Source organism: Mercenaria mercenaria, chromosome 8 (assembly GCF_021730395.1).
Source record: "Mercenaria mercenaria strain notata chromosome 8, MADL_Memer_1, whole genome shotgun sequence".
NCBI lineage: Eukaryota > Metazoa > Mollusca > Bivalvia > Venerida > Veneridae > Mercenaria > Mercenaria mercenaria.
Window position 1 is genome coordinate 44,982,238 of NC_069368.1, and position 21,369 is coordinate 45,003,606.

A 21,369-nucleotide genomic window follows, 5' to 3' on the forward strand; every position below is an offset into this window, starting at 1 on the left:
CTGAGAATAGTCGAGCATGCTGTCCACTGACAGCTCTTGTTTAGGAATCCATCCTGTTAAGTTGCAAGAAGTTTGAGGTCATCTGTCACTTTATAGTATGGATGACACCGTGGGCATATACGATGTCATCATCTGTTAGTCTGTTAGTTAAGCTGGAAAGTTTGTGGTTTGCTAAGGAACTGTAAACTGAATATATAAGATTAGCATTATAGATATGAAAGCAAGAAGGACCATCTGTTTCAAGTCTCTTGCAAAATATGTGATTTAGTGTGAAGATAAAATGAATTAAATCCTTGCTTTATTTGACAGCCATATGTTGTAGTAATTGACAGGTTTTACCTACCAGATCTTGAGTGATTTTATCTCATTGGTCGATATAAATGTCTTTTCTGAAAAATTCTGTAACATTTAAATCATACATAAAGGTTCTGCAATGAAAGTATGATGGAATCTTATTTCTGTTCTTTCCTCAGTCGTAAAGTACTTCTATTGTCTGTCAAAGCAGAACAAAAATTGGATATAGGTATGCTGTTTGTTTATCCATCTGTCTATCTGTAGGTTTTCCTATCTGCTCCATATCTTTTGAACACATTGATTGATTCTGCTATACTGTTTATCCTATTTCAATGACTTCAGTTCAAGGTTATAGCTGAAGGTCAGACTGAAATTGTCTGTATCTTGTTCATCCTTTTATTTTGATATTTATGTGAATGAAGCATTGAAAGATGGCAAAGTTCAAGAACCATAACTCTGTCCTGATGAATAAATATTGATACATCTCCCCATGTCTAATTTTTTGTGGAACCTTTGGTGCCCCCATTAACGGGTTGTTTTTGTACGCGAGTAGTAATAATTTATGCATGTGAGACCTATTGATAATTAGAATAAAGATAGAAGTTGATAATTTCAGAGTGACTGTTACAATGTGGAAGATCTCGATGAGGCAAATGAATTCTCTCGTCTTAAACAGTCCATGGAGATGGTCGCATTTTCTCAAGTTACACAAAAAAGGTACAGTATTTATGCATCTACTTTTACTATTAATGTTGTGAGAAAAGTTTTTTTTTCTGGAATAAGCTGTTAGTCAAATGATACCGTCCAGATGTCCATCAGTATGTCCAAATTTGTGTTGTGCATATATCTGGAAAAAAGTATTTGACCAAGAGTCATAAGTCATGATAGGTCTCTGTTATTCAGCATGTGTTGTGCACTTGCGATTTCAGTCAGTAAGACCTGAATTATGGTCTTTGAAATACTGTGAAATCGTTCATATTCATGGGGGACTAATTTTCATGGATTTCACGGTCGAGTCAATCCACAAAATTTAATTCCAACGAACAAGTAAAATTCCCATACAGTTTTTGTTCTAAAGTTAAAATCCACGGATTCATATCCCAATAAAATTGCCGTTTTACCAAAACCACGAAATTTCATGCCCACGAAAGTAAATAATTTTACAGTAACTGTTATGCATAGACGTACAGGTGTATACATTTCTCTGTTTTGCATCACATTTTAAAACAGATTGGTTTTAAGTTGTTCAGTACAGTCATAAGGTTTCATCGAAAAGTAATCTAGTTCTTCATATATTCATAAAAGAATTACAGAGTACAGTCAAACCTGTCTATAAGGACCACCCTTGAGAGAGTCAAAATATGGTCTTTATTGGGAGGTGGTTGTTATTCACAGGTTAAATTACACTGTAAATGTTAAAATGGGAAACAAAACATATGGCCTTTAGAGCCAGGTGGTCTCTGTTCAGAGGTGGTCTTTAACACAGGTTTGACTGTATATGATATCTATTTAAATGGAATTTCTGATGGAGCCTTCCTGTTTTGCTATATTCAAAAGTGTTTGTCTATGGTTCTTCAGACTGAATACTGTCTAAAGGTTATAGAAATACTGCAAAATCCATCTAGACATAGATTTATTCATTTTTGACATAAAAAGTGTATTAAATATTTTGTTAAAATTTCAGAATATTTGGTGTACTGTCAGCTGTGTTACATCTAGGAAATGTCACCTTTAAGAAGGTAAAATTATTACATTTATGATTAGAAAAACAGGTAACTGCTTTCTATATTTGTGCCAGCTGTCGGCCATTCCTGTATTCAAAGGTTGCGGTGTGATCCAGACAATGGGACACTGTCCCGTGTCTGTTCTTAATAAGGTTTTATTTTACAACATATACTGAAGTTTATACAGTATTTAAAAAAGAAGGTCATTAACAAACAAAATGTGATTGTCAGTTTGAGTTTAAAGAAAAAAACCTTCCCTTGACGTAATGTGAAACAATTCCTCTGTGTGATTGTAAGTTGATCAAAAAATTATTTTTGAAAGAAGTATTTACGAGGGACCTCATAGGCAGAGTGGTCAAGGTCGCAGACTTTGAATCACTTGCCCATCATTGATGTGGGTTGAAGGCTCACTGAGGGTGTAGAATTCATCATGTGAGTAAGCCATCCAGCTGGCTAAGGAAGGCCGGTGGTTCTACCCAGGTTCCCGCCCATGATGAAATATTGCACAGAGGGGCACCTGTGATCTTCTTCCGCCATCAAAAGCTGGAAAAGTCACCATATAACCTATATCTGTGTTAGTGCCCCCCCCCCCCCCCCCCCAAAAAAAAAAAAATAGTATATTTTATAATATAGTTGGAAATGTACTGTACTAGCATATTTTTATTTTACAGAAAGGAGACCAGCACCATGATGAGTCTGTTACCATTGTAAATCCCGAGACAATAACCATTATCTCCAAGCTTCTTATGGTGAAAGAGCGCACCCTGGTTGAGGCACTTACTCAAAAGAAAACCGTAGCGGGAGATGAAACTGTCGTTATGACTCATCGGATGGAACATGTTTGTTACTTTCTAGTTTTCTCATTTCATTTGCTAACATAATTGAAGAGTAGTTGTATAGTATTAGCTCATCCTCTCAGGAGTTTTGTGTTCAAGCCTTAGTGGCATCATTGTCTGGAACAAATCATTAGTACTTGTTTTCCGGAGGAACAGTGATATAAGAGCTGCCAAGATTATCTACAATTAGACTTTAGTAAAATGAGTAATGTACAAGACATTAATTTTACAAACGAAACAACAGATAACAGTGTACTGACTTAGTTAAGATGATAGAAAGATACCCCAATGCCAAAATACAGAAGTATGCGTTTTGAATATCATAATTTGTTTTTTAGGCTGTAGCAACTCGAGATGCCATGGCAAAGTGTTTGTATGGAGCTTTATTTGACTGGATTGTTCTCAAAGTAAACCAAGCCCTGCTGGCAAAAAGACACAACAGTGAACATCAGGTAAAATACCCCAACACTTGTTTATCATACAGAATTTCAGGGTAGGGACTCCCAGAAAATCATATAAAATATATTATACTCCCACCTCATTCCTTACAACCAAATTAAATGAAAGGAATATAATTCTGTGGTCATACTATTTATGTGATTGTCAGAAATTCCTTATGCACATGTAAATCAAAGTAAAAAGTATATTTTGGACCTTAGCAATTGATTTCCAGGCTTCAGATGTTTTAATGAATACCTGGCATATATAAGTGCCACAGAAAAAGATAAAACATTTGGTAAATTAAAACCAAAGGCAAGAAAATATAATGTTATAGCATATTTAATTAATATGTCTGGATATTGATATTTACCTTATTTGAAATAAATCAAGGTGTATTTGTACAAAACCAAGTAGAATGGCTTTTTTCAGGCTGACCCTGCCATCATTGTCAATTGTTATGAGCTAAGCTTCAGTGTCCATTTGATGTAGATTAAGTGTTTTACATTCCATTTGCATGGTGCTGCCCTCACACATTGCATTTAAGTAAATGTTGCCTCACATGGCTGTGCATCCTGAAGCTTCTGCAAGAATCATGTCACCTAGTTCTTTTAATGTCATATGAATATAGCAAGTAGTGTAATGGTTAGGGAAAAAAAGCAGCAGATCATGTAGCTTTAACAGAAGTTACCTGCCCTTGAATTAGTATTGAAATTATTGTTTAAAACTCAGATGCAAGTTATGCATACATTTTTACAGCACTTAAACATAATGATATTTTAGAAAGGTCTTCAATTAGGAAGACCTAATCTTAAGAAAATGTGCTATTGTGTTATTTCTTAATAATGCAGTGTAATAACATAATTACGTTTTCATTATATGCCCTTAATAGTACCTTTTCAGCAAGGTTACATCTAAAAAAAAATGTAATTGAGCCATTAAAGGCAAAGGTAGCAATAATGTATCATTCAAATGTGGTGGAAGATTTTTGAACAATAAGGAGCGCTATTGTACTTGCCACAGTGTCTGCTCCCACAGGTGGTGTTGCTTTCAGGGTAAAAGTTTAATACTAAACTTCACTTAAGGGTTTGTCTTGTTAAGGGACAGGCATCTGATAGTTTAGGGTAAGGTTTCCTGAAGGTCAAGGTCACTGTTGTCAAATATTGTAATAGTGCTTGGAGTTCCATCGCAAACTTCTCAGTTTCACTATATCTTCTTAAACTACTGCATGTATAATCTTCAACCTTGAGTCCAAACCTGCCACACATTAGGACTGATCTTGGGAAGGGGCAGACATCTTTTGCTTAAGGGGTTAAGGTCGCTGGGGTTAGATTTTGTAATAGTGTTGGCACACTTCTCAATTTCATTTTATCTTCTTAAAGTGACATAATATTGTTTCTAAGAATCCCATAAACCAAACCATCCACCCTTACATCACCTTAAATTCATTCTGCTATTGGTAAACATTTCTGAATAGTTGAGCATGTTGATCAGCTGATAGCTTTTGTTCCTTTAGTAATGTAGCAAGTGTAACATAGGGAAAGGGCTTTTATTTAGTATTTTGTTTTTAGATAAGAACAGTTTTTAAGTTACTTTTACTATGTAAATATTTTTACAAAACCTATTTATTGTCACAGGAGAAGAAATACAGCATATTTTAGGCCAAAGTTTGTCATTTTGGAGTAATTAAGATATATCTAAAGTTACACCTTTTCAAGAGAATGTTGTATTTTATATTTACTAGGCTGCTGATAGTACAGATAAAACAAATTACGTTAGACACACGGTACATATAATACAAACTGGTGGTTGCTGCTATGTTAGCTTGCATTCCCGTAGCTAGTGCTAGACTTCCTGTAAACCATTGTATATAGTACTGCAAAGAATCAGCTTTCATTTGTAACATGCACTTGAAATTTCTTCACTTATAACGGCAATACATCTGTATGACCATTTTGTGTCGATTCTCAGTAAAACTCAACTCACTCACTCACTTCTTCACTTAATAAAGAACTTTATATGCAGCTAACTCATTTAAGCTCCAAAATTGTGAAATCTAGCTTTGTTGGTCTTTGTTTAGTCCAACGGCCAAGACCTCATTCAGAAATTGGGTCTTCATATTTGACATTATAATGTTTTAACAATGTTCCAAGGTTATATACCTGAGATAATGGGGCCAAGTCGCAGAATTTCAGTATCAGATTTACTGTTTCAAAGCACATTTTGAAACTGACTGATGGCAAAGTAACATTCTAACACTGGACTCCAAAACTTATTATAACCATTTGACCTGGTCTTTGGTTTGAATAAGAATGTATTGAAATAATAATTGAGCCGTGCCATGACAAAACCAACATAGTGGGTTTGCGACCAGCATGGATCCAGACCAGCCTGCGCATCCGCGCAGTCTGGTCAGGCTCCATGCTGTTCGCTTTTAAAGCCTATTGGAATTGGAGAAACTGTTAGCGAACAGCATGGATCCTGACCAGACTGCGCGGATGCGCAGGCTGGTCTGGATCCATGCTGGTCGCAAAGCCACTATGTTGGTTTTCTCATGGCACGGCTCATATATTGCAAGCAGGAAATAGGACAGACCAGAAAAGATACATTTTAAATGAGTGAAGCTGCTGAGTTCAGATTGTATCTCTTTTAAGTATGACTTAGAAAAAAAACCAAACTAATGCACCATAATTTACTGATTGTCAAATTGATTTAGACTTTAAATCTGTTTTTACAGTCCCTAGCAATAATATTTCATAAAAATTAATTCTTTTACTAAATTTGTTGCCTCTAAATATACTATTCTGCTTTTGAGCTTTGAGAGTAAATATAGACTACTGTGGTTATAACAAGCTGTTATAATCATGAAAGTTGATTCTCTGAAGTGTCTGTTGAGCATTTGTAGCGTTACAAAATGTCTTGTCCCCGACTAGATAATTGTCTCCCCTGTTTGAAAATACCACACTTTTATTTCAGTTTTACTTGACCTTGACCATTATATATTATCCTGTGTAGGAGGGCATTGTGATTCCCTAATTTGAACCATATGTTTTGTTGTTTGAGTGTTTTTGTTCCATGTAATGGGTCCTATTTTTCCTGCTTGTTTGGCTTTTTGTTCTTGAAATGTTACATTTCAGATTATTGGCAGTGATATATCAAATTTACTAAACAACACATTTTGTTAGTTTACATTATGATCCATCAAATAAAAATGAGGGACAAAACCTAGAAATCCTATGCATGCAGATTCTGATACAAAAAAAATGTACTGTGAAACCATTTTATTAATCCCTCGCCATGAGTGGTGGGGGTTATAGGATAGTTATATGGTCTCCATCCATCCATCCGTCCGTATCATTTTGTGTCCGCTCTGTATCTCCTAAACCCTTTGAAGGATTTTCATGATCTTTTGTTAAATGATCACCTCAACAAGGCGATGTGCAGAACCCATGAGTCAGCCGTGTCTGCTCAAGGTCAAGGTCACAACTCAAGGTCAAAGGTTTAAGCCTTCCATTTCGTGTTCGCTCTGTATCTCCTAAACACCTTGTAGGATAATCATGATACTTGGGTATATGATCATCTCAAGAAGATGTGCAAAACTTATGAGTCAGCCATGTTAGCTCAAGGTCAGGGTCACAACTCTGGGTCAAATGTTTGAGTCTTCCATTTGGTGTCTGCTCTGTATCTCCTAAACCCTTGAAGGAATTTCAAGAAACTTGGGTCAAATGATCACCTCATCAAGACAATGTGCAGAAGTCATGAGTCAGCCATGTCGGCTTAAGGTCAAGGTCACAACTTAAGGTCAAGGTTTGAGCCTTCCATTTCATGTCCGCTCTGTATCTCCTAAATGCATCGAAGGATAATCATGAAACTTGGGTCAGATGATCATCTTATCAAGACGATATGCAGAACTTATGAGTCAGCCATGTCGGCCCAAGGTCAAGGTCACAGGTCAAGGTGAAATGTTTGAGCCCTCAATTTTGTGTCCGCTCTGTGTCTCCTAAACCCCTTGAAGGATTTTCATGAAACTTGGGTCAATTAATCTCATCAAGACGATGTGCAGAACTCATGAGTCAACCTTGTTGGCTCAAGGTCAAGGTCACAACTCAAGGTCAAAGGTTTGAGCCTTCCATTTTATGTCTGCTCTGTATTTCCTTAACCCCATGAAGGATTTCAATATGAATTGGCTGTAATATTCCATTTATCAAGACAATTTGCAGAATTCAAAATTCACCCCTGCCAGCTTAAGGTCAAAGTCACATCTCGATTGTTTAATGGTTCCACCCAATACCATAAACACTTACACTATCCAAAGATTTGGCGGGGGATATAGCTGTCTTTCAGACTGCCTTGTTTAGTAGGCATGAATTTTTTGGTTTAAAACCATTTCATTTAAAATTGGCGTGCAATTTAGTGCATTGAAATCTTTTCATTTTATGGGCATCCAATTTACTGGTTTGAAACCATTTCATTCATTATCATGCAATTTAATTGTTTGAAACCATTTCATTTTGTGGGCATGCAGTTTTGTGGTTTGAAACCATTTTGTTTCGTGGGTATGCAACTTAGTGGTTTTAGTAAGAACATTCATTGCATAGGGACATAAATTTACAGGTTTCAAAGTTTAAAGAAACATTGAATGTTAATTATATATTTTTGTTGGAACTTAATTTCTTGTATTGACGCAACCACGAAATAAAAATCAGCCCATGCCCCCCCCCAGAAGAATATTGATGATTTCACAGTATATATAGGTTCTTTTTATGCGAGCTCTGCTAAAATTTCTTCTCTGACAGATTTATAACCAGTTACATTAACTCAAATACCGTTGTATGCTATTCAGTTGGCAAGAGCTTGCAATGCCTAATAAGAAAATTCTTTTCTTTCATTATACATTTGTTATATTTTGTTAGGCCATAATGAGTAAGGTACATGTCGCGGGCTTAGCGCAAAACGGTTGTAACTCCTTCTTTATTTCATATAAGTTACAACCATTTAGCGCTAAGGCCGCGATGTGCCTTAGAGTTTTCAGTAGAGGATAGTGATAGTATCTTCTGTAGGCCATGTGTGCTCAAATGCTTCTGTCGACTTTATTATATGTTTTTAGAGGAGTATTGAAATGTGAACATATTGACATCACGATGTGCTGATTTCATGATGTTGCATGTGACATTACGTGTGTGAAATTGGTAAAATTTTGTTAAAACCATTTATTAGGCATGAAATAAAAAGTTAGTTTGTTTGTTTAACAAATAAGATCATGTGGTTCTGGGACGATCTGTGTATGAAAAGAATTGGAACCACTGCCTTACCCTTGCATGATCGTAAGAGGCGACTAGTAGGGTCTTAACATTTGGTTTTGCAGTAACTCTGTGATTCCAGCAGGTATGCAAATTTTGATTCCATACCTCATGATTTTATTTCGATGTAAATGAGATGTGAAACCAAAATTTGTAGTCCTGTTTGGCGCCATATAACCTATACTGTGTTGGTGCGCCGTTAACCCAAATAAATAAATAAAATAAATAAGATCAAATCTTTCACTCGTGAACAGGGGCCTCTGTGGCCGAGTGGTTAAGGTCGCTGACTTTGAATTACGTGTCCCTCATCAATGTGGGTTTGAGTCTCATTTAAGGCATTGAATTCTTTATGTGAGGAATGCCATCCAGCTGGCTTACGGAAGGCCGGTGGTTCTACCTAGGTGCCTGCTTGTGATTACCAGGGGTCTTCCTCCACAATCAAAGCTGGAAAGTCGCCATATGACCTAAATTGTGTCAGTGTGACGTTAAAGTCAACAATAATAATAACAAAAAAATTCACAAAGGAACACCAAATATTACATCTTAGTGACCACACCACTAATATTCACTTTGTGAAAGATATTTTGATCTTACACTGAAACAAACAAATATCCTCTATATATTTCATTTTTTTTCAGTTGTTTGCTGAAGTACAATCAAGTAAAATGTGATCATGTAGTTTAGGTTAATGGTTTTGTTAATTTCCAGAAAATAATATTTCCATTGCTTACGAATTTGTGTGAGAAAGGTTTTAATTCACAAATTTTGAAAATGTGTGGAAATCAGGACCTACTAGTGTATAAATATAAATTCTCCTGTTTGAAAGCTTATAACATATGCCTAGTTCTAATTTTGTGAGTATTTTTAATTTACAAAAGTCTCCGACATTTCCATATTGCAGAATAAGCCACTTATAAGTATGCCACATAAAAGTATTGTATCATGCAAACATTCCACAGAAAAATATTTTGATCTTGCATAGAAACAAATATCTTCTATTTTATGAAACTTAGAGGGAAACTCTTCAGTAGTGAAAGTGATTAGGTTACATGTTTTCTCAAAGAATTCTTTTAGTCTTTACAATAGAGCTGAGCATATGTAATAAAATATATAATTTATATGAAAAGCCATTACATATTTGATACTCCATCTCTCTCTATGTAACCATACATGATATTTATGCTAAACCTTTAGCCCGCTGGAGGCAAGTGATTCTGCCTTTGCGACCAGTGCAGACCAGGCTGATCATGGCCTGCACTGTTCGCTATTCAGTCAATAAATTTTCAGCGAACACTCCTTCAAAATAATAAGTGGTATTGCCCAAATTGAATGTTGGACCAGTCCATTTTAGAAATTGGACCAGTCCATTTTAGAAATTTAGCAGGCTAAAGGTTAATATAATTATAACAGTATGATTACCAGAACATAGATTGACACAAGATTTGCTAAATCATTATAATATTCGATTTATCAAAAGATATTAACAATCTTTGTTATGTACAAGAAAAGTGCTGTTTGCTGAATGTTTTGATGTGGAATTTTGTGGAAGAAACTAAAAAGGAGTTTTTTCAGAGTGTTTCTGTATGTTGCCGTGTAAAACTGTCCATGGCGGAAAACCAGATTTTTAAAAAAATTTCTTTCAAGGAAAAACTGGTTATTTCAAATACTTTATTACTTATCTGAATGGAGAAATTTACAGTATAATTTGTTACGTTAAGCAATTCAGAACACAATATTTATACATGTAGGTGATAAATGCTATAGGTTAAAACCTTCATAGGTAAAAAACTTAATTACTCGAGCAAATTATATTTTAATTCATTAATGTACTAACATAGAAGTATATAGATTATATTGATAGCTCAGGACTTTTTTTATCTGCCAGGGAAACTTATTCATTATTTCATTATTTGATTTTTTTCCTTTTATTGCAGGGTAATTCAATAGGTGTATTGGACATATTTGGTTTTGAAGATTTTAGATGGAACAGTTTTGAACAGTTCTGTATCAACTATGCAAATGAACATCTTCAATACTATTTCAATCAGCACATCTTCAAATTTGAACAGGTAAAGTTTCTGGGTTACTTGTTATTCAGTGTAGGTTGTACATTATAACAGTGAGTTTAATGCGTGTAACTTATACCTATAGTGTCTGTATGAGAAATTTACATCTTTGCTAAAAGGTATGACTACTTTGAGATTGTTTCAATTGATAGGTAGTTCAGGTAGTTTTGTTAGAAAAGCTTTGTTATCCCTTATGAAGACAGTTGTCCAAACATAATGTGTATAGTCATTCATCCTGTGCCTGTTTTCCATAGCAACCAATCATTGCTTCAGGAGAACATGTTAATATTGGTAAAAAAATCCAGGACAATGATCAGTTGACAAACCTCTATACATTACTGAAATATGCATGACAGAATTGCATAGAAACAGAAAAGATAATTAACAGATACAGTGTAACCTCTGTTAAGAACACCGGAAGAGCCAGCCAGTACCGCTACTTTATTTCCTGTGCCTGTTTTCCATAGCAACTGATCATTACTTCAGGAGAACATGTTAATATTGGTAAAAAAATCCAGGACAATGATCGGTTGACAAACCTTTATACATTACTGAAATACACATGACAGAAAAGATAAATTAACAGATACAGTATTACCTCTGTTAAGAACACCCGAAGAGTCAGTACCGCTACTTTATTTCCCATTACATAAGGTTTGTAAAATAACCACTGCACAGCAAAACTACTTTTTACCTTACACATTTTAGCCTTCTCGGTGGAGGTCGCCCTTGAAAAGGTTCCACTGGTATATGATGAGCATCTTGTTTTATATGCTCAAGATACATGTTTTGTGTATATTTCAGGAGGAGTATAAAAAAGAGGGTATACAATGGAAGAACATAGAGTTTATAGACAATACAGGCTGTCTTGAGTTGTTCTCAAGAAAAGGCAATGGTCTCTTCTCTCTGCTCGATGAGGAATGCAAGTATGTTGTGTTCACAGAAATAATAGTGTAGGAATTATATGTAGTAAAATATGTGTATAAGGTTAAATATATCAAGCCTGGTATTGCATGTTTTCGTTTGTTGTTTCGTTACTTAGCATTACAGTTCAGCAGTACTAGTTCTCTAAATTCACACTGGCCAAGTCAGTTCAGAGATCTGACGAGGTAATGTTAGCAGTGACGATATGAAAAAAGACAGTGCGCCAGAATTTTGTGTCCTCAACAGTTGATTCATGTGGGGAAATTGTCAATTATTTGGGGAGAACATTATTTATGTACTGCTACAGAATCTAGGAACATTGGTTATATTGACTGACATGGTTTTGTGCAAAAATAGTGTTAAACCCGGATCGGGCGTAAAGTTACCTATGGTCACTTGTGATTTCATCTTGAGTTTTAAAGACATAATGAATACCACATTTAATTGTATTCACAAGTGACTTTTCCAGGCTTTTAATGAAGATGGATGTCTAGTAGAAATAGAACCAGGCTATCATTCATTTTCTGTGTATATCTCTAATGTATTTGTCCAAGTTTTGTATATAGTAAAGGTTATTCTTCAAAAGAGAACAGCAAAATTTCGTTCTCCAGATTTTACACTCTCAAACGTATTGTAGTCCTTCAGACTAGCATAGAACAGTATAGTGGAAAACATTTTGTGTTTTAGTTTCCCTGGAGCAAGTAATGAGACACTGTTGTCCAAGTTCCATCATCACCATTCAAGGGGTAATGTTTACTATGAGGCACCACAGAAGAAGGAGATGGCATTTGCTGTCCTCCACTATGCTGGAAAAGTCAAATATCAAACCAAGGTAAGTTTGCTGGGAAGGTCAAATATCAAACCAGTGTAAGTTTCCTGTAAAGGTTTTATATCAAATGAAGGTAAGCATCCTGGATAGGTTAAACATCAAAAAAGGTAAGTTTCCTGGAAATGTCAAATATCAAATGAAGGTAAATTTTCTGGAAAAGTCATATATCAAATCAAGGTAAGTTTCTTGGAAAGGCCAAATATCAAATAAAGGTAAGCTTCCTGGAAAGGTCAAATATCAAAAACAAGATAAGGATTTTTAGCAAAACAGTTCAACGAAATATAAGATAGATCTATAAGCAAAGCAAATTGTATGAAATACAGTGTGTAGACCTGTAAGCATGCCGTTCTATGAAATGTAGTAAATACTGTAAAATCATTTAATTTCGTGGGCATGAAATTTCGTGGTTTTGGTCAACACTGCAATTCCATGGGGATATGAATTCATGGATTTCAACTTTCAAACATAAACTGAATGGGAATTTTACTTGTTCGTTGGGATTAAATTTTGTGGATAGACTTAACCACGAAAGTTAGTCCCCCATGAATATTAATGATTTCACAGCAGACCTATAGGCAAAATAGATTGTATACCTATACCTGCAAAGCATTTGTATGAAATAAGTGTATGCCTAAAAGCAAAACATTAGTATGGAGTAGACCTGTTAGCAAAATATTTCTATGAAATATAGTAAGTAGACCTATAAGCAAAACAGTTACATGAAATTAGTAAGTACACATAAGCAAACCAGTTTTATAAAATACATTAAATAGACCTATATGCAAATTGAACAGTTATGAAAATATGGTATGTAGACACATCAGCAAAACATATGTAAGAAAGAAGTGCTAGAAACAAATATGAGTATTGTTGTGATATTTGAGACTTATCTGAGATTTCTTATTTAGGATTTCCGAGAGAAGAACAGCGACCAAATACGGATGGATATTGTGGCCAATATGAAGAGCAGTAGTCTTTCATTTGTCAGGGAACTTATGGGTTAGTGCTTTACATATATTAATATTCATTTAGCATTGATCTTGTGGCGTTAATTGATTCTTATACCCATGATATACACAAATAGAAATTTCTAATAAAAGGTTTCGTGGTTTTTATTGTGTTTAGTAAAACATTAAGACATGCCATTTAGTAATACTGGGGTTTCATTAAAGGTCGGAAAGTGGCTTAGGGGAGTGGGGATTTCCACGAACCTTACTGGTCTGAAGATTGGTTACTTTTTCTGTAGAAATTCTAAACTGGAGGACATTCGAACCCGACTGTACCTTTCAACTTCTACCTTTTACTTTAATTATGAAAACTCTGATATGGTCGAATATATTCTGCAAAAATTATACAATTCCTAGTTGAGTGCATAGGAAATCTTTTGTGCACATATTTTTTATGCCCCTGTCATGTAATGGTGTTAAATTAAAACCTTGCATTACCAAAAATGTTTTGCTCCCTGTCTACCATAAACTGTGCAGAATTTCTTGTGAGCAAAAACTGACAAGGATTTTCGTGACAATTGCTGTACAGAAGTGTTACTATACATTTGTTTCATAAGCTAGACTTATCAGCTTGTAATTATATTAGAATCCTCTTTAAAGTTCTTTGGTCTTAAAATTTGAAACAGAGTTGTTATTGTCTTAAAATGATCTTTCTATCTATATAGGTGTTGATCCTGTGGCTGTGTTACGATGGACGATTCTGAAAACTCTCATCAAAAGTGTTTTTGCTTTTATTAGAGCAGGAAAAACTTACAGACATAGGGGAGGTATGTTAGTCAGTTTTTTGAAGCAAATTTCTTTCATAACTGTTACAGTCACCTGAATTGACAATAGTTAATGTTTTAGGGCAGTTACAATGTCCTGAGTTGACTACAGCTGAACAATATTTCGTTGCTGTTATAGTGCTGGCAGTGATTGTTGTTTTAATGTGTTTTAGGTCGATTACAGTAGCCTGAATGGACTGTATTGTATTTTTCAGGACCTGATATATCTGTGATACAGAGAAGAAAAACTTCAACAGACCATCTCACAATTCCAGATCTTGGCTCCTCCCACTTTCTAAGGTAAATATTCAACTACCCAGAATGCATGACCATTAATCGCTCTCTTCCTGAAATGAATATATTATAATTAAGCTGACCTAGATGAATATTCATATAAACATGTATATACTTTTCAGCTGAGAATAGTAAAGGGCTTAGACATGTATAAAATTCTAATATTGATTTTTAGCTCATCTGATTTTTTGAAAAAAAATGATGAGTTATTGTCATCACTTGAGCGGTTGTCGGCGTCTGCGTCGGCGTCTGCATCGGCGTTGCCTGGTTAAGTTTTATGTTTAGGTCAGCTTTTCTCCTAAACTATCAAAGCTATTGCTTTGAAACTTGGAATACTTGTTCACCATCATAAGCTGACCCTGTATAGCAAGAAACATAACTCCATCTTGCTTTTTGCAAGATTTATGGCCCCTTTTGTACTTAGAAAATATCAGATTTCTTGGTTAAGTTTTATGTTTAGGTCAACTTTTCTCCTAAACTATCAAAGCTATTGCTTTGAAACTTGGAATACTTGTTCACCATCATAAGCTGACCCTGTACATCAAGAAACATAACTCCATCTTGCTTTTTGCAAGATTTATTGCCCCTTTTGGACTTAGAAAATCAGTTTTCTTGGTTAAGTTTTATGTTTAGGTTAGCTTTTATCCTAAACTATCAAAGCTATTGCTTTAAAACTTGCAACACTTGTTCACCATCATAAGTTGACCCTGTACAGCAAGAAACATAACTCCATCCTGCTTTTTGCAAGATTTATGGCCCCTTTTGGACTTAGAAAATATCAGATTTCTTGGTTAAGTTTTATGTTTAGGTCAACTTTTTCTCTTAAACTATCAAAGCTATTGCTTTGAAACTTGCAACACTTGTTGACCATCATAAGCTGACCCTGTACAGCAAGCAACATAACTCCATCCTGCTTTTTGCAATAATTATTGCCCCTTTTGGACTTAGAAAATCATTTTCTTGGTTGAGTATTATGTTTAAGTCAACTTTTCTCATAAACTATCAAAGCTTTTGCTTTAAAACTTGCAACAGTTTTTCACCATCATAAGTGGACACTGAACATCAAGAAACATAACTCTATCCTGCTTTTTGCAAGAATGATGGCCCTTTTTAGACTTAGAAAATCATGGGTAGGACAATATTTCTATTACACAAAAAAAATCAGATGAGCGTCAGCACCCGCAAGGCGGTGCTCTTGTTAAACATTTAAAGTACTTTTTATATTGAAGTTGATTTTTACTTTATACAAAAGTAAGTTCTCAACATAGGGCCAAGTTTTGAAAGAAAGATAAACATTTATAAATGATTTTAGATGAGAAAATGATGGCATATGTTGATGTAGTTTCTTTCGTTTGCCTTTTAATTTTGCTGGTGAATTCTTAGTTAGCTTTCAATTTATCGTATTTGTACTTCTTTCAATTTAAGTTTTGAATGAATTTGTGGTAAAAGATAATGTTATATATGCAATAGACAGTATAGGTATATAAGTTAAGACGAGTTTCAACATTATTTTTAAAGTTTCTACACATGTGCGCAAACCATCAAGCTTATCAAGAAAATTCAGTAAGTTTTTAGATGTGTGCAACTTTTTCAACGCATTCTTGTTCATATTAATTGACCTTAAAAAAAACTACCTGGAGAAAACTGTTCAAAAAATGTTAGACACTTGATGTAAATTATCTCGATTGTGATAGTTTTAATCTGACACTAAGTTGCAGCTTTTATGTCAGACATATTTAAAGTATACAATATATTTACGACAAAAAAGTTTTAGGCTTAAAACACAGCAGTAGTCGGTGTATGGGAAAGACTTTGTCAGCATGTGTTAAATTTTATCTGTATGCTGTACTGTAATTTATAATTTTCTTTGTGAAAGTTTTTTTTTTTTTTTTGTAAGATCATGGATTGCAAATTGATACAGAAAAATCTGTGAGCTATTTTCTAGACCAAAAAATGAGAGGAAATACTGTTGCACCAAGTTGAATTTAAACTATTCCCTGTTAGTAACTTGTTTTGATGAGTTTGATCAAACTTTGCCAGAGCATAGACAGATAAAAAGGAAATTTTACTTGTGTAGTTTAATTCCATTAAAATTCAGGAAATTGAATATTTGGCTCACATATGTTAAAGTTTTACTCCTAGAACGTTGATGAATATAATCTACAATTATTAACTGTTAATAACATGGTAATTTACTGTATATATTTGTTACATATAATACAAAATTAAAAGTTAGAAGATAATTGACTAAGAATTACTTGAAGAAATATAGTGAAAACGTTAAAAAAGTACTGACAGTCAGTTTTCCCAGGCAGTTAATAAAGATATAACAATATGTTGTTGAACAGCATGGGTTTACAGTAAAATATAAAGTTTGTGATCTCATTGCAGTTTGTAAAGTTGGAAATGTTGTTTTTGATTGTATGCATAACTTTTTAGCTCTCCTGAACTTTGTTCAGGGTGTGTTGTTAGTATAGGTGAATGGTCAGGTATCTGTTTTCCTGTGTCCATTGTCCTGCATCAACATTTTTACTTGCTGTCAGCAAGTGGTTCTGCTTTTGCGACCAGTGCAGACCAAGATCAACCTGCAGGCTGATCATAGCTGCACTGTTCGCTATTCATCAGTAAATTTTCTGTGAACACCCCTTTGAATAATAAATGGAACTGCTCAGATTGAACGATGGACCAGTCCATTTTAGAAATTTACCAGGCTAAAAGTTAAACATCTTTTCCTCCTGGAACTACTGGTCAGAATGCCATCAAACTTGGTCTGTAGCACCAAAGGGTCAAAGTCCTTTACAGGTGAGCAACTTAGGCCCATTTGGGCCTCTTGTTTTGATATACTTTATTCTTTGCATCTTTTGAATGAACACATAATGTGAGGAACGTAAATTTTTGTACAACAAAGAAAGTATTTAAATAGTCACCAGTGTATATAAGGTATATCATAAAATGTTTCTTTTAGTAGATTTAAATGCATATGAATGGATTATCAATAGGTATTTCTTATTCTGGCAGAAAAAAACAAAACAATAATTAACAAACCAGTCAGTAAAATCTCACCATGTACTATCTATGTAAAAACATTTTTATTCTGTGAAACAGTTTATATTCTGGAAAACTTTAATTTGCACTTCTTTTCCATTCCAAATCAGTATTTTGTGAATTCTCTTCCTTTTATTGAATTGAAGACATTTTTATGCAACATTTTGAAGTTGCAGTAAGTGAAATTTGAACTGCTCATCTGGTGAAGAAATTAATTTGTGTTTTACATTCTGACAAATTTATGACAGGCTTGTACTGAATAAAATTTTCATGTTCACTCAACTTTTAGAAATAGGTAATACAAGTGAAGAAAGTGTTGGAATAAGTGTTATACAATATATATATGATAGGTTGCATGTGATTGCTCTATACAAGTGATTGTCTTGATGAATTCTCTTTGTGCCTATTTTCAGTATTACTGCATTTGTTTGTTTACTGGAGTGGTATTACTTCTCAGTCCAGTGCCATTTCTTTAGACAAATTAGGAGCATTTTGTGTGTGTGTGGGGGGGGGGGGGGGGGTAGGAGGAGGAGGGATATGACATTTAAAAAAAAAAAAAAAAAAAAAAAAAAAAACACCAAAAATTACTTATATTAATGAGTTGATTAGACAAATGACACAGTCATCAATGGCTGGTTTTTCACAGGGGACTTGAGAAGAACCACTTCTGTACCAAGTGAATTGTGTAAAAAAGATTTTGCAAGCATCTGACAAGTCCGCTTTATTTGATTTGCAATATTACTTACTAGAAGTTGAAAATACTGACATGTACTTTTATTTCAAAGTTACAATTTCATTCAGACATTGTTTAAAATTTTGAAATAAATCCAAATTGTGCTTTGCATGCCTTTAACAGTCTGTGGACTTGTTCCAAGGTATATAAAACTTGAGCTAGGAGGCCAGTCATTAAGTGAAAGAATTCCATTGGTCAATGCAGAAGCAGCCAATCAGATGCTTGAATTTTGAGATTTCTCTTGATATTCAGTTTTTATAACCTTGAACCAAAGAAAGTGTGTTTAATTATTTTATGTCATAACACTTATGTAGAGATACATTATCCCTTACCAAGCTGGACACAATTGATTCTGCCTTTGTGACCAGCGTAGATCATGATCAGCCTGCACATCCATGCAGTCTGATCAAGATCTGCACTGTTCGCTATTCAGTTATTATCTTTTAGGTAAGCAACCCTTTAACAGTCAATGGTACTGTCTAAACTGAAAAATGGGAAAGTTCATTATAGAAATTTAGCAGGGTAAGGGTTATTTCTGTGTTGATTGCCAATGCAGTTGACTGCTACCGTCATGATTATATGACTCTGCACAAGGTTGCTAATAAAAAGTTAGACACATTTTCTTGCCATTCTTGACTTTTTGACTTGATTACTTCAGCATTTCAGTATACTCTTAACTTGTCCTGTGATGCAAAAAAAATTCCTTCCATTTGCACCAAAATGTTTAGTTTTTAGATTATCATTGAATATGTTTGGGGGGGATTTGTAAAAAAGCAACTTCTATCTTATTAAGTAGTAGGAAGCCATCCAGCTGGCTTACGGAAGGTCGGTGGTTCTACCCAGGTGCCCACTCGTGATGAAATAATGCACGGAGGGGCACCTGGGGTCTTCCTCCACCATTAAAGCTGGAAAGTCGCCATATGACCTGTCATGTGTCGGTGCGACGTTAAATCAAAAAAAAAAAAAAAAAAAAAAAAATAAGTAGTAGGAAAATGTGATATATTTGATAGGACTCAAAATTACTTTCAAATTAATGAAATCAGCTGTAAAAGCAAATGGAAATAGAACAGTGAAAAACACAGGGGTGTTATTACAAGTATTTGATATAGATTGGCATCAGAATGTAAAGATGGCAATTTGTCACATAAGTGAAACATGTAGACGCATCACATGGCAAGAATGTTGAATGTTGTTCCTGTATTTTGTAGCCCGCGTCGTATATCCCCAACTGACCCACCCAAGCACCGCTCTCCCCGCTCCTCTGTGCATGATAAGCGCCACAGTCATAGGGACAACAATTATGGGACAGATGATGAAGATGATGATGTATTTATGTCAGGTCAGCGACATTCCTCCAGTTTACGGAGTCCTGTAGACGCGTACTTGTCCGAGGATGATGCACGTGTTATGAGACGCGCTACTAAAGTATTGATGTATGTTCTCACATTGAGTTCTCCTGTTATATTTTCACTAAGGACTCCAGTAATTGCACTGTCTTTCCTTTGGTGCACTTTTAAAGTAAAGGCTGGAAAACTAAACGATTTAGGGAACACTGGATCTTTTTATTTGGCCTCGCACTTCAAAGATTCATAATTGTGAGAAATTTGTAAATTTATATAAATATGTAAAATTTTGAAAGTGTAAACATACGTAGGATGAAAAAGGGGATATTAAAGAGGGTTAATAAACCTTTTGCTTGCATGATATCAGTCTGGTGCACTATCATTTTCAATGTTTGTCACTCCAAGTTTCTGCATACAGTTCTTTTGTCACAGTGCATGATTTTTAAATTTAGAACATAGGTACTTTTGTTAAATTTCTGTCCGGTTTGTGAATACATGTATATTTTGATAAATAGATTAGTATCGCTCTTTTTCTCTTTTTTTTTTGTAAATACTTTATTGCCTTTTTCTTGTACCTGATACAAATTAAATATTTATATTCCTGCTTCCAGTATTAAATGTAATCATTTTTGTATATATGCCATTAATGCAAGAGCAACTTACCCTGTATATTATTTCTGGGGATTTGGTGCAAAAATATTGTACTTGCTTTGTCTTACATGAGCAGATACAGTAGTTTTGTTTACCAAAACCAGTTTATAACTTCTGTATTATGTTAACTGTTTGTATTTTAAACAAGAACTTAAATTTGTTGTGAGCGTTTGAGATTTTTAGTGAATTTTTTTTTATTTGTTTCTGTTTAGGAAAAACAAATCGTTCAAGCCAAAGTCAAGGCCACAAACAGTAAGTATTCTTATTATATGCTCTACTTGGGTGTAAAAAATGTTTTTTTACTCAAAATCTTGAATTCGCTTATCTTAGAATTCCAGCTATCTGGAAGATATTTGCAAGTCCCATCCCGAAAGCACATGCACAAAACATCATTTTGAGTCGAATTTCGGTTAGAAGTTAATTGTTCGATCCCTTGGAATTTGAGATAACAAGTTTCAACTGTGTATGTTTTGTCAAAAAATTGTAATAAACTGACTGTATATTTATCGAGTACCTTGTCAAGTATTGCTAAGTATGCCCCCTTTGAAAAACCAGCGGGCATATTGTTTCACTGGGTGTTGGTTCTTCGGTCATATCATTTACTTTCAGATCAATAACTACAGAATGGTACAATAGTCAGACTTAATACGATGATTGTCTGTTATCAGTATATGAACCACTTGTCCGTTGTTCCACTTTGTCTCCTTTTATTGTATTATATTACTCTTTTAGTTAGAAACCTTAGGGGATATTCTTTGTCTGTTGTGTAGTTCGTACAATGTTTATTTTTTGTCTTGCAGATGTTTTCAGACATAAAGACACTGAAAGCCATTGCAAATCGTACCATATACATCGGTGGTAAAGTGAACACAAAACAGAAACCACCAAGTGTTGGTGCTCAATTCCAGGTAAAATCTGTTAAATATTTCAGATTGTATGAGATAAAAATACACTGCATGCTCAAAAATATTTGTAAATGGTTTTGTCCAAGTTAGTACAGTTTTCCATTAAATACTGTTAAATACTGTAAAATTGTTCAAATTTGTTGGCATAGGCTTGTGGTTTTGGTCAAAATGATTGGAGAGATTAGAATTTGTGCAGTTTAAATCATGAAGATAAAA

The 21,369-nt window shown here is 34.5% G+C and overlaps 1 protein-coding gene across 16 annotated transcripts in view; it reads left to right on the top strand.

The window, feature by feature from the left end:
* LOC123566454 (unconventional myosin-IXa-like) overlaps nucleotides 1-21,369 on the top strand; it is a 117,344-nt gene that overhangs the window by 36,550 nt on the left and 59,425 nt on the right. For 11 of the 16 annotated variants that reach the window (XM_053549820.1, XM_053549826.1, XM_053549827.1 and 8 more), the window contains exons 6-20: nucleotides 911-1,011; nucleotides 1,979-2,033; nucleotides 2,690-2,857; nucleotides 3,193-3,306; nucleotides 5,037-5,078; nucleotides 10,527-10,661; nucleotides 11,463-11,584; nucleotides 12,270-12,414; nucleotides 13,320-13,410; nucleotides 14,084-14,185; nucleotides 14,398-14,482; nucleotides 15,995-16,039; nucleotides 19,463-19,687; nucleotides 20,461-20,500; nucleotides 21,049-21,156. In XM_053549820.1, coding sequence (XP_053405795.1) covers nucleotides 911-1,011; nucleotides 1,979-2,033; nucleotides 2,690-2,857; nucleotides 3,193-3,306; nucleotides 5,037-5,078; nucleotides 10,527-10,661; nucleotides 11,463-11,584; nucleotides 12,270-12,414; nucleotides 13,320-13,410; nucleotides 14,084-14,185; nucleotides 14,398-14,482; nucleotides 15,995-16,039; nucleotides 19,463-19,687; nucleotides 20,461-20,500; nucleotides 21,049-21,156 — 1,578 coding nt within the window. The remainder of the gene's footprint in view (nucleotides 1-910; nucleotides 1,012-1,978; nucleotides 2,034-2,689; nucleotides 2,858-3,192; nucleotides 3,307-5,036; nucleotides 5,079-10,526; nucleotides 10,662-11,462; nucleotides 11,585-12,269; nucleotides 12,415-13,319; nucleotides 13,411-14,083; nucleotides 14,186-14,397; nucleotides 14,483-15,994; nucleotides 16,040-19,462; nucleotides 19,688-20,460; nucleotides 20,501-21,048; nucleotides 21,157-21,369) is intronic. The other 5 variants (XM_053549824.1, XM_053549836.1, XM_053549831.1 and 2 more) reach the window with 4 other exon arrangements.